Below are 20,239 nucleotides of genomic sequence, written 5' to 3'. Positions count from 1 at the left end.
TCCCAGTTAGTATTCATTTAAAGCATTTATGTAAAAACTACTAAAAGATAGAATAGTATAATAGATGTTATTTTTATTTTGCTATTTTTAGCATGAAGTTTTGGGCGAGTAATAAACTAGTCACAATGTGGGCCTGGGTATGTCACAGTGACTTGTGCACCATTTACTGTCGGAGCTGCCCCCGGCACGGGGAGTGAATTGTAAATTGGCAGTAGTGTCTTCTGCTTCATTACCCTTCTCCGTGCACACTTTTTATAGGGTGCTCAATAAAAGGGAATAATGAAAGAGGAAAAAAATAAACTGAAACAATTTGGAGACTGACCCTACTGTTGCTCTATGTCTATTTTGCCTATCATGTAGAAGAGGGCCTGGGTATGATGGAGTACCGTATTTTTCAGATTATAAGACACACTTTTTTCCCAAAAAATTTTTGTGGAAAATGGGGGTGCCTCTTATAATGCGGATATACCTTACCGGTAACGTTGTTGCAGGCCTCAGGCAGGGTTGAGGGGGTGGCCGATGGTGCTGCGGGTGCCCAGCGGTGCTATGGGGGTGTCCAGCGCTGGAGGGGTGTCTGGTACTGCTGTGCTGAGATCTCATCTACCGAAATCTTGGTGCTGAGATCCCCGTCTGCACATGCACCGTCCCCGGCGGCCATTTTCCCGGAGTTCACCGCACAAGAAACCATGGAACTATGGGGGCTCTGGCCTTTCACAAAATGTCGGCAGTGCCCCCGCAGCACTGGAGACTCCCGCAGCAGCACCAGCACCTCTTCAGTACCGCCGGACACCCTCGCAGTACCAACGGACACCCCCGCAGCAGCACTGGACACCTGCAGTGGCGCACCTCACATCGGAACACTCCCTCATCCCAGCCTGCAGCATCACCCCACTCCTGCCTCCTCCAGCAGCGACGCTGGGAAACCGCTTCACCGCAGCCACCACCCCCGGTAAGAAATAAGAAGCATGGATTATAAGAAGCCCCTTATTTTATTAAAAAAATAAAAAAAAATTTACTATTTTTATCCTCCAAATTTGGGGTGCGTCTTATAATCTGAAAAATACAGTACGTTGTCATCTTAACTTCAACTCAACAGTAATGCAACGCCTCTCTCTGTGGCCTGCCATGTTGTCCGCCCTCAGCTGCCCGATAAATCCTCTTTACCCTCCTTACTCCCCTGCTGATCCCTTTTCTGACTCCCTATTACCCAGAGAATTCAGATCAAACTACTAACAGTGACATCCAAGGCCGCCCATATCCTGCCCCTCCGACCACATCACACACTACCTCCTCTGTGCTTCTCCGCTCTGCAGATCACTACAGTCACCAAGTTTTCTCCTGTGCTTCCTCCCTTGTCTGGAACTACTTTTTGTAACCATTCAATCAGTACACTGCCGTATGTGCAGATGCTCCTCTCACCTACTCGATCCTCTCCAAGTGGGAAGACCACCTGTCCCTATGTACATGGCGGTCACTCATTTATTCATGCACAGCGATGTCTAGAGAATAGAAGGAAGAGCGGTGCTGCCTGTACTGTACTGCCTGCCATGGCAAGACCACACCAGCTCTGCCAGTAACACATATCACCGCAAATGGTTGATTTGTCCTGTAAGTATTACATTGGAATGCAGAAAAAAAAGATAAAGTGTGAATATCTTTCAGGGGTCTTTTATGACCTCTTGTGGGATATATTATATACAAAAAAATAGTATGTGCATACATATATACAAAAGATAATTTTAAAAAATCCTGCAGAAATGATAGATTGATCTTAGTGATTGTCAGCATCAGCAAGATTTCACCCCCCCCAAACTATTTATACGTACATGTGCTCTTTCATAGACAAGTCCAGCAATTCCTTTACATGGCCAGTCCATTTCTCCGTTACTGAGAAATCAGAAACTGAATTTAAATGCAAGTAGAATGGCAGAACAGAAGCCTCTGTCACTCCAGCTCTATTGCCCTGCCTGTGCCCCCTCCTCCTACTTGATTATCCACTCTATGTTGTGTGACTTGTGACAGAGCTGCCGTCTGACAGGTAAGTAACGACCGCCGGCCGCTGCTGCATTGCTAGGGAGATCTGCCTGTTTGGCAGCTCACTAGCGACCATTTAGCGATGCACCAGCGATCCTGACTGGGTCGTATCGTTGTCGGGATCGCTGGTGCATCGCTAAATGTGACGGTACCCTTAGGCAGGGAATAGAGCTGGAGTGACAGATAGAACATATCCATTAGCATATCAATTCAAATACTGATTTCTCAGTAAAAGAGGAATGGACTGGCCATGTAAAAGTATTGCTGGACTCATCTTTGAAAGAGCTAAATCCACATACAGTATAAACATTTGTGGGTGAAATCCTGCTGACAGATTCTCTTTAAGTTTTACCCAACAATTGATTGCTTTGCATGACATTGTTCATTTTCACCAACTAATATCTATGGTCACCGTAAAGCCCTAAACCGCTGAAGTGTATGTATTGTTATATCATCAACATGATTTTATATATATATATATATATATACACAGTATGTATGTATATATATATATATATATACAGTGCCTACAAGTAGTATTCAACCCCCTGCAGATTTAGCAGGTTTACACATTCGGAATTAACTTGGCATTGTGACATTTGGACTGTAGATCAGCCTGGAAGTGTGAAATGCACTGCAGCAAAAAAGAATGTTATTTCTTTGTTTAATTTTTTTTTAAATTGTGAAAAGTTTATTCAGAGGGTCATTTGTTATTCAACCCCTCAAACCACCAGAATTCTGTTTGGTTCCCCTAAAGAATTAAGAAGTATTTCAGGCACAAAGAACAATGAGCTTCACATGTTTGGATTAATTATCTCTTTTTCCAGCCTTTTCTGACTATTTAAGACCCTCCCCAAACTTGTGAACAGCACTCATACATGGTCAACATGGGAAAGACAAAGGAGCATTCCAAGGCCATCAGAGACAAGATCGTGGAGGGTCACAAGGCTGGCAAGGGGTACAAAACCCTTTCCAAGGAGTTGGGCCTACCTGTCTCCACTGTTGGGAGCATCATCCGGAAGTGGAAGGCTTATGGAACTACTGTTAGCCTTCCACAGCCTGGACAGCCTTTGAAAGTTTCCTCCCGTGCCGAGGCCAGGCTTGTCCGAAGAGTCAAGGCTAACCCAAGGACAACAAGGAAGGAGCTCCGGGAAGATCTCATGGCAGTGGGGACATTGGTTTCAGTCAATACCATAAGTAACGTACTCCACCGCAATGGTCTCCATTCCAGACGAGCCCGTAAGGTACCTTTACTTTCAAAGCGTCATGTCAAGGCTCATCTACAGTTTGCTCATGATCACTTGGAGGACTCTGAGACAGACTGGTTCAAGGTTCTCTGGTCTGATGAGACCAAGATCGAGATCTTTGGTGCCAACCACACACGTGACGTTTGGAGACTGGATGGCACTGCATACGACCCCAAGAATACCATCCCTACAGTCAAGCATGGTGGTGGCAGCATCATGCTGTGGGGCTGTTTCTCAGCCAAGGGGCCTGGCCATCTGGTCCGCATCCATGGGAAGATGGATAGCACGGCCTACCTGGAGATTTTGGCCAAGAACCTCCGCTCCTCCATCAAGGATCTTAAGATGGGTCGTCATTTCATCTTCCAACAAGACAACGACCCAAAGCACACAGCCAAGAAAACCAAGGCCTGGTTCAAGAGGCAAAAAATCAAGGTGTTGGAGTGGCCTAGTCAGTCTCCTGACCTTAACCCAATTGAAAACTTGTGGAAGGAGCTCAAGATTAAAGTCCACATGAGACACCCAAAGAACCTAGATAACTTGGAGAAGATCTGCATGGAGGAGTGGGCCAAGATAACTCCAGAGACCTGTGCCGGCCTGATCAGGTCTTATTAAAGAAGATTATTAGCTGTAATTGCAAACAAGGGTTATTCCACAAAAAATTAAACCTAGGGGTTGAATAATAATTGACCCACACTTTTATGTTTAAAATTTATTAAAATTTAACTGAGCAACATAACTTTTTGGTTTGTAAGATTTATGCATCTGTTAATAAATCCTGCTCTTGTGTGAAGTTTGAAGGCTCTAACTTATTTGCATCTTATCAAACCTGCTAAATCTGTAGGGGGTTGAATACTACTTGTAGGCACTGTATATATATATATATATATATATATATATATATATATATATATATATATATATATATATATATGAAATCACTGTCATATGTACAATACTACACAAATTTTATTAAGATACACAATAGTGTGGAGAATCAGAACATGCCCCTGATAACATGCCTGCATCGATTTCCAAATCTGCATCATACACCTTAGTGAGAGCCTCAATGAGACGTCTCTGCCTCTGCCCAACCCTAGAGAAGAGGGACATTTGCTTATGGTCAAATGGTTACATTCAATGCACTGTGTAACAGCTCCCTCTAGTGGAGGTTATAGGATAATACTTAACTTTATATCCACAAATCAGAAAATTGGAGTGATGACCAGTATAGCGATATATTAATCAGTATATCATATAAAACCTATTTAGAAAAAAAATATTGCTGATGGGTGAACATTTGCTTTCTAACCAGATGTGCTACCAAATATAGCAAACTTAAGAACAAAGACAAAAAAGATCAAGATGCTACCTGCACCGGTCGTCCGTCTTCTTGTCCAATCATATTTCTCCACTCAAGCAAGGAGCGTTGAATACTTTCCAGTCCAGTCTCCCACATCCGAACGCTGCCTCCCATATCCACAGTGACAACTCCTTTGTTTCCCAGCGGTGCCACCAAAATGTCACTGTCAGTAATTTTAGACAGCCATGATGTATAGGGAGACACCGAGGACGCTCTGCAAGACACATCATTACCATAAGCAGGTGTAGTATATTGGATATGGAGGAGGATTATTATAGAGGAGACCTTGTTGTAGAGGACATCTTAGCAGTTTTTGGCACAATATGTGTGCAGCCGGCCCATTTATGGTCCAGGCAGTCGATGCGTTCAGATACTAGGACACTCTTGGCAGGTAGAGTATGCATTATGTGTACAAGAATTTGGAAGACAATGCCAGTAGCATGAGCACCGGATTTCAGAGAGGAACATAGGGCTCGTCCCACTATTGCATTTGCTGAACTTTTACTATTTGCACCATTTTTTGTCATGTTTTTGGTGATATTTATCCTTCCATTTCCTCTTTCTAGTTCACAATTCGACATCTTATAGTCTTGATTATATTAGAAACCTTGAATTGTTGGGAGATCACGGAAAGTTATAATACAAACAATACTCTCTTTACACTGAATGAATGAACCAGCAATTACAATTTGCAAGTGCATGGCCTCGGTCATGCGTTATGCCTTAGTCCCACCTCTGGTACTGGAATACTATCAGCCTATGCTGTGAGAATTTTTTCTGTTTTTCCCTCAATGAAGCTACTTAGGCTCCGGTAACACGAGCCAACCGGCGGTACGATATGACTGTTGACTGGTAAGCTTTTACCGATCGGTGGTGGTATAAAGGCCTATTTATTTAGGTAGCCCAAAGTAAGCAATGAACAGCAAGCCATCAGTATTAGACCGCTCTGTGCACACAGGCGGCCATAGATCTCAGCAGTTTGGACTGTGCAATAGATCATTTCCCCAAATGAATGAGCATTTTGCTCATCCATCAGGAGATCGTCAGCTTGTTTACACGGAAAGATAGTCGTGAAATGAGCGATTTTAAGATGATCTTTCAGTCTAAATGCAGCCGTAAATTTCTAATGCCAATGACATGGAAACTGTACTGAGTGCACAAATGGCCCAAAGGGGTTGTTCAGCTAATAAAAATACATAAATGAGCTTTAAATAATAAGTTATATAACTTACTAATATAGGTCAAGCAGCCCCAACTCTCTGGTAGCTGCTCCAGTCCCGCACCCGGCTGCTTTATTTCCCGCATATCTGTATATACCAATTGAACATGGCCAAGATAAGGATTGACTTAGCCACTGAGCATTCAGCCAGCCCCCTTCACACACTTCCCTGTTCATGTGCCAACACAGAAAATGCTGTCCTATGCCAATCACCAGAACAGAAGTGAAGCTGCTGCGATCACAGAAACTTCCACAGTAACAGGTGATCTGGCCTAAACGATCTCCATTAGTGAAGTTGGAAAAGTTATGATCTATAGCTTATTTAAGCTTTATAAACGTTTTAAATAGTTTTCTGGTACCTGATTTCAAAGAAAATTATTTTCTTATCTGTTTGACCAACATGAAATATTGTAATACCAGATAAGTAAGAAGACTATTGGGAGTTCCGGGTGAATCAGCACCTGCTGGCAAGGAAGGATTCCCTTTTGCTCAAGAGTCCCACTGATATATCAGATCACGACTTGTCTTTTTTAAGTGCTCCAGATAAATGATACCTGGAAAGTGTCTGCCCTCGGTAACAGCTGACACCCCCGAAAACGTACTCCCTCCATAGCGCTGACCCTGCTCCGAGGCACCAGACACTACTGACCCCCCTTGGAAAAAGCTGACGACACAGGCTTCTGGGGACTGTCCAGTCATTGTGTTGTAAAGTCCAAAAAAGGCTTCTATTTTTTTCTTTGCACCATTAGGTAAAAGATTTATGTAGTTTTATTGCAGATCATTGTAAAAAAAAAATCATTTTCTGAGTAATATAAAGTGTAACCCCTCTATAGCTCTTTGGTTTGTACAGAATCACACATATAGTATGTTTGACCTGGACCCTGCAGGTGAATGATCCGGCTACTTTCATTAGCGTAATGAGACTTGATGTATTTTTTATCTATGGAGATAGGAACTAGCGCACACAATTCCTCTTGCTCATAATGACATGTCTTCTGGCTGGAGATGAAGCTTGACAAGAAACCAATGGCTCCAGGGTGTGAACTAGAAGAAGCACATTTATAAGACACTGTCAAGTATTCCTGTCAGACTCCGGGGAAGATGATGTTCAGACAAAGATTTGGGTCATTCTAGGAAAAAGTAATTAGGCGCTGCAGTGATAGAGAAGCATTCATCAGGCGGGTAATACTCCAGAGGCTACGGCAAAGATCATTACTACGTGGGCGACAACATGGACCAGAACCTGAGTGTCTGCGCTTGAGCGATCTGGCAGTATAAAAGCCTCAATTACAGATAGGTTTTCCCATCTCCCATGTAACAGGCGAAGTGTGATCCAGAATTGTCTATAATTAATAGTGGTCTAAAACAAACAAGAAAGCAAAAGTTGCTCAACGAGCTGCAAGCTGTCAGGGCACAAAAGAACAGGGTCAAGAACTAAAAATGAATTTGTCATAGAATTCTAAACTCTGATTTATTATAAAAAAAACATTCCAAAAGACTGTTCACATGAGCATTTCTGACCATAGCAAGGGCTGATCAACAATGCAACACGTGGTCTGAGGCTGTGTCACACAGCGGCCAAACCAAACTATAAGGGGACAGTGACGCCAGCACTGCAGCAGAACTCCAGACCCGTGAGTGCTGACACCGTGGGAGCGGCGCCGACACGAGAGGCGAGTATGGGTTTTTTTAATTTATTGGGATCAAAACTTTTAGTTCAAGAATGGGTTGTCCTGGTAGTGGACAACCCCTTTAATGCTCTCTGTGATTAAAAAAGGGTTTTATAGCACACACCCAGAGATTCCAGGACAGTCTGTAAGAATAGGACACTTTTTTGACCTGTCTGTAAAAAAAAACAAAAAAAAAAAACACTAAGGCGCCTATTAATTTTTTTGAAGTGAAATAACATTATACAGATTATTTTTACTTTAATTATCATCATTTTATAGTTCACAGGGAATGCGGCTGTGTTTTGGGCACCACATTTTAAAAAAGACATCAACAAACTGGAGCAAGTTCAGAAAAGAGCGACCAGAATGGTGACCGGTCTGCAAACCCTGTCTTATGAGGAAAGGTTGCAGGATTTGGGAATGTTTAGTTTGCAAAAGAGAAGACTGAGAGGAGACTTAATAGCTGTCTACAAATATCTTAAGGGCTGTCACATTGTAGAAGGATCAACTTTATTCTCATTTGCACAAGGAAAGACTAGAAGCAATGGGATGAAGCTGAATGGGAGGAGACACAGATTAGATATTAGAAAAAACTTTTCGACAGTTAGAGTGATCAATGAGTGGAACAGGCTGCCACGAGAGGTGGTGAGTTCTCCTTCAATGGAAGTCTTCAAACAGAGGCTGGACAGACATCTGACTGGGATGATTTAGCGAATCCTGCTTTGAGCAGGGGGTTGGACCAGATGGCCCAGGAGGTCCCTTCCAACTCTACGATTCTATGATTCTTTATATCAGAATGCTGGGCTGTAGACATAGCTCACTTATAATCATAATGATTTATGATGGTTTCCCTATCGGTCCGTAAAAAATATTGTCTGTCCATTATGTTTTGATAAGCTGTCCGGAAAAAAGAAAAATGTCTTGTTGACAACCTTGCTCACACTTTATCGGTCTTTCCTCTAGCAGCACTGTCAGGCTGTGTGTCCACGTAGTTTTTAGGTGCTGCGGATTTCTCCCTGCGGATTTTGTAAAATCCGCAGGTAAGTCCGCAGGTCAAAAGACCTGCGGATTAGCCTGCGGTTTTGCCCTGCGGTTTCTCACCTCACAATGGTGAAGGTAGGAAACCGCAGCAAAATCCGCACAAAGAATTGACATGCTGCGGATTGTAAACCGCAGCAAATCCGTGCGGAAAAAAACGCAGTATGGGCACTGTGCTTTTTTATTTCCATAGGAAATAAAGGTACTGTACGTCGCAGCAGAATCTGCTGCGGAACCTCGGGCCAAATCCGCTGCGGATCCGCAGTAGAATCCGCAGCGTGTGCACATACCCTCACAGGAACCGCCACTTCAGTTGGAGACCATGTCTATAAGTCTTTGGTTCTGCCCATAATACATGGCATATCTATCAGAACCAAGTCTCATCAAATGCGTGCCCCAAAGAGAAAGCTCATGTGTCTGTTCTGCTTTTATGCTCACTGGAAGCGAGAATGACAGTCAGATATAGCATATGCCTATGATAGCTAGATCCAGCCCTACGTCCCGTCACCCATCGGATCTCTACTGTTGGAGACTGATTTGCCAGAATAACAAGCAGCGGACAGCGTATTGTCTAATTCGTGTCTCAGGAATTAAACATCATATTTCTTAAAGTGATTTGCACTTTTGCTATTTAGCGCATTAGCTATCAGATGCCACTTCTTGCACTAAACATAACATAGGTAAACCCTACAATACAGTAATCTTTCAAATATTGAATATTGTTTCCTATGCCCAACGTTCACTCTATGACTGTGTCTACTTGTCTTTTGTTTCTCCGTCATAGACTGTATGACATTCATTACCTCTAAGCCAGGTTTAAGCAAGGACCAGGAAGCAAATAGTCATGAGATAGGAATTTGCTATTATGACCTAAAACGCTGATAAATATTAGATTTGATTTTGGCATTACTGAATGACAAGCTAATGTGTATGAAGGCCTTCTGACTCTCCCCCTGACTGACAATGGGGAAACAAACATCAGGAATGCTGAATTCTAAAGTCCAATCATTCCATCTGAAAGTAAGTGGATGCCATCGGCACGCATGGTCTTACGGGACGGGGTGGACATTTGTGAGGGGGTAGAATCCCTCCTCCAAAGACCATAAGAGAAAACAAGGGCGGGGGCGCAGACATAGGGCTTCACCTGGTATAAATCAATTAAAATATAAAAGTACTGTGGAGTACTCACCCTTTATGGGTTGTGTTCAGACACAACCACTCTCAACGTTTGTTGCAGTCATATAGCTGCTGCAGAGCTCGTGCAGGTGGACAGCGTCCACTAGGTATCATAAGTTGAGGATCCAAGAAAAGCACTTCTGAGCATCCGCGCTGCTTTAGTGATAAGAATTCTTCAGAAATCCATATAAATCTTTCAAGTTCTTTATTATAAGTACTACAGAAACTACGCGTTTCGAGGTGACAAACCGCACCTCTTCTTCAGGTAACAGTACAGAGTTGTGATCGGTCTATACAAATGACAGCTTTATATGCTGTGTGGGCGTAACCCCCCGTTGTGAGAGAAGGGCGTCAACCTGCACATGCTGCACATAAAGATATTTGGAAAAGACAAGCAAAGTGACATATACAGTGGGGCAAAAAAGTATTTAGTCAGTCAGCAATAGTGCAAGTTCCACCACTTAAAAAGATGAGAGGCGTCTGTAATTTACATCATAGGTAGACCTCAACTATGGGAGACAAACTGAGAAAAAAAAATCCAGAAAATCACATTGTCTGTTTTTTTTTCATTTTATTTGCATATTATGGTGGAAAATAAGTATTTGGTCAGAAACAAGCAATCAAGATTTCTGGCTCTCACAGACCTGTAACTTCTTCTTTAAGAGTCTCCTCTTTCCTCCACTCATTACCTGTAGTAATGGCACCTGTTTAAACTTGTTATCAGTATAAAAAGACACCTGTGCACACCCTCAAACAGTCTGACTCCAAACTCCACTATGGTGAAGACCAAAGGGCTGTCAAAGGACACCAGAAACAAAATTGTAGCCCTGCACCAGGCTGGGAAGACTGAATCTGCAATAGCCAACCAGCTTGGAGTGAAGAAATCAACTGTGGGAGCAATAATTAGAAAATGGAAGACATACAAGACCACTGATAATCTCCCTCGATCTGGTGCTCCACGCAAAATCCCACCCCGTGGGGTCAGAATGATCACAAGAACGGTGAGCAAAAATCCCAGAACCACGCGGGGGGACCTAGTGAATGAACTGCAGAGAGCTGGGACCAATGTAACAAGGCCTACCATAAGTAACACACTACGCCACCATGGACTCAGATCCTGCAGTGCCAGACGTGTCCCACTGCTTAAGCCTGTACATGTCCGGGCCCGTCTGAAGTTTGCTAGAGAGCATTTGGATGATCCAGAGGAGTTTTGGGAGAATGTCCTATGGTCTGATGAAACCAAACTGGAACTGTTTGGTAGAAACACAACTTGTCGTGTTTGGAGGAAAAAGAATACTGAGTTGCATCCATCAAACACCATACCTACTGTAAAGCATGGTGGTGGAAAAATCATGCTTTGGGGCTGTTTCTGTGTGTGCAAAGGGGCCAGGACGACTGATCCGGGTACATGAAAGAATGAATGGGGCCATGTATCGTGAGATTTTGAGTGCAAACCTCCTTCCATCAGCAAGGGCATTGAAGATGAAACGTGGCTGGGTCTTTCAACATGACAATGATCCAAAGCACACCGCCAGGGCAACGAAGGAGTAGCTTCGTAAGAAGCATTTCAAGGTCCTGGAGTGGCCTAGCCAGTCTCCAGATCTCAACCCTATAGAAAACCTTTGGAGGGAGTTGAAAGTCCGTGTTGCCAAGCGAAAAGCCAAAAACATCACTGCTCTAGAGGAGATCTGCATGGAGGAATGGGCCAACATACCAACAACAGTGTGTGGCAACCTTGTGAAGACTTACAGAAAACGTTTGACCTCTGTCATTGCCAACAAAGGATATATCACAAAGTATTGAGATGAAATTTTGTTTCTGACCAAATACTTATTTTCCACCATAATATGCAAATAAAATGAAAAAAAAACAGACAATGTGATTTTCTGGATTTTTTTTTCTCAGTTTGTCTCCCATAGTTGAGGTCTACCTATGATGTAAATTACAGACGCCTCTCATCTTTTTAAGTGGTGGAACTTGCACTATTGCTGACTGACTAAATACTTTTTTGCCCCACTGTATATATAGAAAAACATATATTCGGGATCGTGATAGTATTGTGTATCCTATTCAGACAATCAATGCAATAATATGGACTTTTATAATTAAATAAAAAGAAATATCTGAAATATGTAGAACACAAAAAAAAAAGGGAACAAGAGAGGATAAGAACCAGTTTCATTGTGGTGAGTTTGAGACAAATGTCTGGCGGTTTCACCACTGAGCTATCATGAGTGATGAGCTACCAGTGGTGAGGAGTAGTGGAGAGTAATTACTCATTTGATATAACTAGTGAAGATAGAGAGTGCAAAAAGTTTCCTTTCACCAATAGTAGTGATAAATGGGAGTGTATAAAAGGAGCTATATTTGGAGAAATTGTGTATTGTAAACCGATGTATTTTTTTTTTTTTTTTTTTATGTTGTCATTCACATGGCAGATCTATGAAAGAACTAGAAGCATATTGCCACAATTCCCAGTGTGCAAATATGCGAGAGAAAAATATAAAACCAAAGTGTTTAATTTAAAGATGTGTTTTAAAATTATTTAAAAAATTATTTAAAAATAATTTTGTGGGGAAGTTTTTAAATCCCAAAAACCAACTTAATGAAAGGACTGATACAAATTAAAAACAAATGTATTTAAAAATGAGAATTAGCGGTGAACCCAACTATAATATAATTATGTCCACCAGAGAGAGTAGTGCTGAGTGAACTAGAATGACCCAAGGGATCCCTGAGGTATATCCCGGCCAAGAGCGTAGTAGGGGAAAAAAAAAAAACATTAAGAAATGTATCTCACGTAACATATATTATTTTCTCATAAAACTTCTCAATTCACCAGATAAAATGTGAGGATAATTTAGTACACTTTAAAAAATTTTTACAAATAAATTAATATATTAAATATACAGAAAAATATGAAAAACATTCCTCAAGGTAAGACTTATATAAAAATATCGCATATTTCATTTAAACCTTTTGGATTAATAGTATCGAGTCGATAAATCCAATAAATTTCTTTTCTACTAAGTTGTAGAAATCTATTCGGAGCATTTTCAGGTATATGATCAATGGGAAAAAATGTTAGAGAAGAAAAATCATTTTTATGATGTAGGGCACAATGTCTAGATAGTCCATGTTTCATCTAGCCAATCCTCACATTGTGCCTGTGGGAGTTCATCCTTTTTCGAAAACACTGAGTAGTTCGTCCCACGTATTGTTTTCCACAAATACATTGTATTAAATATGTGAATCAAGTTTTATTATATATTTAATACAATGTATTTGTGGAAAACAATACGTGGGACGAACTACTCAGTGTTTTTGAAAAAGGATGAACTCCCACAGGCACAATGTGAGGATTGGCTAGATGAAACATGGACTATCTAGACATTGTGCCCTACATCATAAAAATGATTTTTCTTCTCTAACATTTTTTCCCATTGATCATATACCTGAAAATGCTCCGAATAGATTTCTACAACTTAGTAGAAAAGAAATTTATTGGATTTATCGACTCGATACTATTAATCCAAAAGGTTTAAATGAAATATGCGATATTTTTATATAAGTCTTACCTTGAGGAATGTTTTTCATATTTTTCTGTATATTTAATATATTAATTTATTTGTAAAAATTTTTTAAAGTGTACTAAATTATCCTCACATTTTATCTGGTGAATTGAGAAGTTTTATGAGAAAATAATATATGTTACGTGAGATACATTTCTTAATGTTTTTTTTTTTTTTTTCCCCTACTACGCTCTTGGCCGGGATATACCTCAGGGATCCCTTGGGTCATTCTAGTTCACTCAGCACTACTCTCTCTGGTGGACATAATTATATTATAGTTGGGTTCACCGCTAATTCTCATTTTTAAATACATTTGTTTTTAATTTGTATCAGTCCTTTCATTAAGTTGGTTTTTGGGATTTAAAAACTTCCCCACAAAATTATTTTTAAATAATTTTTTAAATAATTTTAAAACACATCTTTAAATTAAACACTTTGGTTTTATATTTTTCTCTCGCATATTTGCACACTGGGAATTGTGGCAATATGCTTCTAGTTCTTTCATAGATCTGCCATGTGAATGACAACATAAAAAAAAACAAAAAAACAAAAAAAAACATCGGTTTAACATACACAATTTCTCTAAATATAGCTCCTTTTATACACTCCCATTTATCACTACTATTGGTAAGAGGAAACTTTTTGCACTCTCTATCTTCACTAGTTATATCAAATGAGTAATTACTCTCCACTACTCCTCACCACTGGTAGCTCATCACTCATGATAGCTCAGTGGTGAAACCGCCAGACATTTGTCTCAAACTCACCACAATGAAACTGGTTCTTATCCTCTCTTGTTCCCTTTTTTTTTGTGTTCTACATATTTCAGATATTTCTTTTTATTTAATTATAAAAGTCCATATTATTGCATTGATTGTCTGAATAGGATACACAATACTATCACGATCCCGAATATATGTTTTTCTATATATATATGTCACTTTGCTTGTCTTTTTCAAATATCTTTATGTGCAGCATGTGCAGGTTGACGCCCTTTTCTCACAACGGGGGGTTACGCCTACACAGCATATAAAGCTGTCATTTGTATAAACCGATCACAACTCTGTACTGTAACCTGAAGAAGAGGTGCGGTTTGTCACCTCGAAACGCGTAGTTTCTGTAGTACATATAATAAAGAACTTGAAAGATTTATATGGATTTCTGAAGAATACTTATCACTAAAGCAGCGCGGATGCTCAGAAGTGCTTTTCTTGGATCCTCCAAAGACCAGGAAATGCAGGAAACATTGATACAGAGCTAATCTGTGTCTATACCGCATGGTGAAAAAAAGGATCCATTTTGGTTAATTTCTACATGTTACTATTATAATATCCAATGATACACTAGAGTACACATAGATTACAAATATCTTACTTTGGAACTGGAATATACTTTAGTTTCTTCAAATTAAGATCTGTAACTTCTAAGTATGAAGATGCATTTTGAGGAAGAACATCTACAAGAGAAAAAAAATTGAATAAGAATCAGAAAAAATATAGATTACAGATAATATGTCAAAAGGAACCTGTCAAGTTGGACATTCTAATCTTTAGACAGCATGGCTTGAAGGAGAACTTGAGCAGAAAGATATACAAGATTGTTGGAAAAGATTCAGTATAACTTGTATTTTATTTATTGAAATCTATGCTGTTGCAGATGAGTCCAACATGTTGTCCTACTAGTAACTTACAGTTATATCTTTCATGCACAGTAATACAAGGAAGACTGTGAGTCAGTCGGACTGCCCACTGCACTCACATGCAGACTAACTCTAGATATTTCAATTAGTGATGAGCGAGCGTGCTCGGATAAGGTGTTATCTGAGCATATTCGGGTGCTGAGTGACTTCGGCGTGCTCAAAAAATATGTTCAAGTCCATGTGCCTGCATGTCTTGTGGCTGTTCGACAGCGGCAACATATGCAAAGATTGCCTAACAAACAGGCATGTCCTGCAAATCCCTGTATGTGTTGTAGCTGTCAAACCGCCATGAGACATGCAGCCGTGGGGACTCAAACACATTATTCGAGCACGCCGAAGGCACTCTGTTAGCACACGAGAATACTCGGATAATGCCTTATCCCAGCACGCTCGCTCACCACTAATGTCAATGAATAAAATATAAGTTTTATGGAAATTGATTCCAAAAAAGTTTATTAATCTGATTAAGTCCTGCTTGCAAATCAAATACAATTTTCAACATTAAATATTTTCTTTAAATTATATTTCTTCATAAATCAAAATAGAAAACTAAGTGTCCACAAAAAGAAATTTTAACAAGAATAAAAATCAGGTCAAGTGGAGACAATAATTCTGATTAAGTCACATACAGTACAATGGGATGTTTGCATTGCACAACCTGAGAAGCCTATTAAGAGCAAAGTATAGAATTTCTGACATTCCTTCAGTCTTCTTGACGTATGTTACATTTATGGACTGTTGCAACATGATGGATGACCCTTCACATTATGAAAAAAGTAATCAAAGGAAGGAAATAACGTTATATGCAATGCTGTATAAATGATACATTCAGATCACAGATAGGGCATAATCACTGTTGTTTTGCAGCAACTATACAGTGAAAGTTGAAAATTCTCCAGCTCCTTAGTCTATATAAAAGGAGCAGGATTAAGCAAAGATTAACTTTGTTCCGATATTTTAAAAATATTAATAGCCAATGACACATCCGATCTGTCACATGGAATACATCTCAGTAGGTATAACAAAGTAATTACCGAAATTAAACTTGAGACTACTTGTCTTTGAAATACAAGATATATACATAAATGTGTCATTCAGCAAGCCCTTAGGTGCAGCCAGTCTACAAATCCAGCCGTTTATAAGACTTTTGTAATGCACATTAAAAATGGACCACTTCATATTCATATACACATTGTTAAAGGAATTGGTCAGCTTGGAACCCTGTATAATCAATGTCCGTCATGGTATACGGCAGCAGAAGGTGAGCAGTTTGATACATCGTTTTTGGCAAAATATTCAGTACAATGGGTATTTTATTAATTGTAGACCTAGCAGTCAAAAAAGAAAGGGGGGTGGAGGTCTGAGATACCTGGAAATCCTTGATTAGCACCACACTGTTAGCTTAACAGACAAATATTGGTGATTTAGACCCTTCCTCTTAACATGTTATGCTCATTGTAGAGTCTCTGTTTCATAACTTTCACTGGAGGACACAGGAATCATGGGTGTAGGCTGCTGCTATCAGGAAGCTGAGACTACGTAAATTAAAAAGTCGGCTCATTTTAGGCTTAGGCTATACCATGTTACTGGTACTGATCTAATAAGTAAGAGATAAGCAGTAGGTGAAGCAACATTAAAAGAGAACGGAGAAAAGAACAACTGAACCAAAAGACACACATACAAGATTCAGAGATGTGTATCCCAATGATGTCGATGAGAAATACATTTTACAATGAGTATAAAAAAAAATCCTCTTTTCTCTGTTTTTTCATTGGGGAACACAGGAAATAGATAGTGCACAGAAAAACATGAAGCTGCCTTTAAAACCTGAAAAGCTGAAGCCTGATGTCACACTGAGCAGGAGTCACCCACCACATGGGTAGGGTGAGCCATGATCCATAAAGAGGGCAGAAGTGATCAAGGGAATTTAACTGACTGGAAGCTGGGAGACCCTTGCAACTCTGGAATGACAAACAAGATTACGCTTAAAGCATTCATCTTGTGGAGAATCCTTTTCTTAAGTTGGGAAGAAGAAGGGCAGAAGGATGGGAGCACAATGTCTTTAATGAGGTGGAAGTAAGAGACCATCTTGGGTAGGAAGTAGGCTACTGGTTGGAGGACTACCATGTGTTTGGTGAAGATTACAAAAAGCAAGCAACAGGGTAAGCTCCATCATCTCGAACCCCCTACAGAAAAAAAATCACAATAACAAGAACACCACCTTCCAAGAAAGGAAAGGTCTCCCAGATGTATCAGAGGTCACTATGGAGGAACTGAGGGGGCAACTCCTTGAAGAAGTTTCAACATGAGATTTGGAACCTAAAGGCTTCTGAAAAATAATGCACAAAGCAAGGCCAGAGTGTTAAAAAAAAGGATTTAGAGAAGAGAAATAATCATTGGAGAGATATGGCTCTCATTAAATCAACGGAAATATAATTTCCAGATTATGGTGAGAAATGTGAGAGGAAAAAGGCTCCCTCGCTTTTATCACGATATGGCCAATATGATTGGAAAAGCTGCTTCCATAACACAATTACTGTGAGCTGGGTGTATGATCATGGGACAAAAGATAATCTAGAAGAAGCCATAGAATGTCTGCGACTAGGCTGACTATGTCCGTGTACCAGGAGCATCTTGGCCAGTCACAGGGCACAAAGATCACTGGAACTACTTGCACTGTGACCATCCTGAGAACCCTTGGAGAAGTGGGAGAAATGGGAAAATGTAGGGGACAAAAAAGAGATTCCATGGAGGTAATTATAAAATATCATAAGTTTGGGAAACAAACTGGGAGGACCTCGTGGTCTATCTTAGAGGACACGAGGTTGGTGCCTGGAGTATGCTCAAAATTGGCAAATCATGGAGAATATTACAGTGCGTAGAGAGCCCTTCCCCCAGCCCCAGCTGTTTTCTATTCCAAGTATGTGGGCTTTTAAGATCACTGGAATGTAGCACTGTAGTATAATCCAAGATCCTGCTTTCATGACTGCCTTGTTGGAGGTTCTGCCCTAATGGGCCATAATACTTTCTTGCCAGTGAATAAGGGAAAGAAGCATTGGCCTGAGTTTCAGGTTGTTGATGAGCAGATGTTACTCTTGTAGGTTCCAGCAGTGCTGAACTGCAAGAAAAAGAAACACTCCTCTGCTACCCAGGTGATTGGCATCTGTATATCCTACTAGCCAGTGATTCAGAAGTAATGAGCAGCCTGGTGGAATTAGCGGTAAGTGCATCCAACAAAGAATAGAGGGTTATTTGTCCCCCTTAGATAGGAGAGCTAATTGGAGGGGTCTTGTGTGAAAAGGTGCTGGTGGGGGTCCAGGAGGAAAGAAGATGCAGAGGATGCAAAAAATAAACTATAATCACTTGTCTAAAGATGTGGATCTTCACGAGTGATAGAGCAGCACTCAGAGTCACACTGCTACTTGACTTGCCCTGGCAGGCAGGCTGGCAAGAGTCTGTATCAAGGACTGTACAGCTGTGGCGGACGGAAGCATGACACTACAACTAGATGGCAGCAGCCGTCTACACCCAAGGTTACTGTAAAAATGTAGGCCTCAATTCATCAAAGTGCTTTTGAAGGAAATCTGGTGTAAAACACTTTGATAAGTGGCAACATTTTTGAGCAACTAGCATTTTAAGCCAGTTTTGTGATGCTCCACCAAAATGGGTAAAGCTGGGGTGGACGGGAGAATGTTGCTATAACTCGTCTAATTCATGTCTAGCTGTGGTATACTTTACACCAGAAGTCTTCCACCAGTCCGTGACTGGAGTAAGATTCGTGGCGAAGCGCATACCACTTTGCAGACAAGCCTGATTCATTAGGAGGCGTTTTAATGAATCTGGAGCACCTGACTCCAACATACCAGCCTTGATGAATTGAGGCCTTAGGGTCTCTAACAGTAACACATGCAACCTTATGGATGGACATCATACTACTATAAAGGGTCATTACTAAATACGGCACAAAGCATTGCATTTTTAAAACTGAAGCATAATAAATCTCTCACTTGATCATAATCAAGAAGCGCTGTCGTTCATCTTGTGCTTCTAATGCTGCAGAACTTTCGCTGCTAATACACAAAAAAATCCCATGACGGATAACATGATCAGGGATAAAAATTCTCCATTAAATGTCAGCTGCTTAACCCAGCAGGAAGTACGGCGCGTCTAAAAATCACTAAAATTGACAAATCCCCGGGCCCGGATGGGATACACCCCCGAGTACTGCAGGAATTAAGCACAGTCATAGATAGACCATTATGTTTAATCTTTAAAGATTCCATAATAACAGGGTCTGTACCACAGGACTGGCGTATAGCAAATGTGGTGCCAATATTCAAAAAGGGGACAAAAACTGAACTTGGAAATTATAGGCCAGTAAGTTTAACCTCAACTGTGGGTAAAATCCTGGAGGGTTTTCTAAGAGATACTATACTGGAGTATCTGGAGAAGAATAACCTCATGACCCAATATCAACATGGGTTTACAAGGGACCGTTCCTGTCAGACTAATCTGATAAGCTTTTATGAAGAGGTAAGTTCCGGACTGGACCAAGGGAATGCAGTGGACGTGGTGTACATGGACTTTTGATACGGTGCCACACAAAAGGTTGATACACAAAATGAGAACAATGGGGATAGGGGAAAATATGTGTAGGTGGGTTAAGAGCTGGCTCAGGGATAGGAAACAAAGGGTGGTTATTAATGGAGCACACATGGACTGGGTCACGGTTAGCAGTGGGGTACCACATCGGTCAGTTTTGGGCCCGCTTCTTTTTAACATATTTATTAATGACCTTGTAGGTGGCATAGAGAGTAGAATTTCAATATTTGCAGATGACACTAAACTCTGCAGGGTAATCAATACAGAGGAGGACAATTTTATATTACAGGAGGATTTATGTAAACTAGAAGCTTGGGCTGATAAATGGCAAAAGAGCTTTAATGGGGATAAATGTAAGATCATGCACTGGGGTAGAATGAACAAGATGTATAATTATGTGCTTAATTGTAAAACACTGGGCAAAAGTGTCACTGAAAAAGATCTGGGTGTATGGGTGGACGACAAACTCACATTTAATGGCCAGTGTCAGGCAGTTGCTGCAAAGGCAAATAAAATAATGGGATGCATTAAATGAGGCATAGATGCTCATGAGGAGAACATAATTTAACCTCTATATAAGTCACTAGTGCGACCACACTTAGAATACTGTGTACAGTTCTGG

At 40.6% G+C, this 20,239-nt stretch overlaps 1 protein-coding gene across 2 annotated transcripts in view; it reads right to left on the bottom strand.

The window, feature by feature from the left end:
• VWA8 (von Willebrand factor A domain containing 8) overlaps positions 1 to 20,239 on the bottom strand; it is a 670,166-nt gene that overhangs the window by 245,485 nt on the left and 404,442 nt on the right. For both annotated transcript variants that reach the window (XM_073580317.1, XM_073580318.1), the window contains exons 37-38: positions 14,691 to 14,772; positions 4,651 to 4,855 (exon numbers count right to left, since the gene is read on the bottom strand). In XM_073580317.1, coding sequence (XP_073436418.1) covers positions 4,651 to 4,855; positions 14,691 to 14,772 — 287 coding nt within the window. The remainder of the gene's footprint in view (positions 1 to 4,650; positions 4,856 to 14,690; positions 14,773 to 20,239) is intronic.

The sequence above is a fragment of the Dendrobates tinctorius genome, unplaced genomic scaffold (genome assembly GCF_039654945.1).
Source record: "Dendrobates tinctorius isolate UK_male_01 unplaced genomic scaffold, ASM3965494v1 ptg000064l, whole genome shotgun sequence".
Taxonomy (NCBI): Eukaryota; Metazoa; Chordata; class Amphibia; order Anura; family Dendrobatidae; genus Dendrobates; species Dendrobates tinctorius.
The sequence above is the reverse complement of the archived record's forward strand: the minus strand, read 5'-3'. Positions and strand labels throughout refer to the sequence as shown.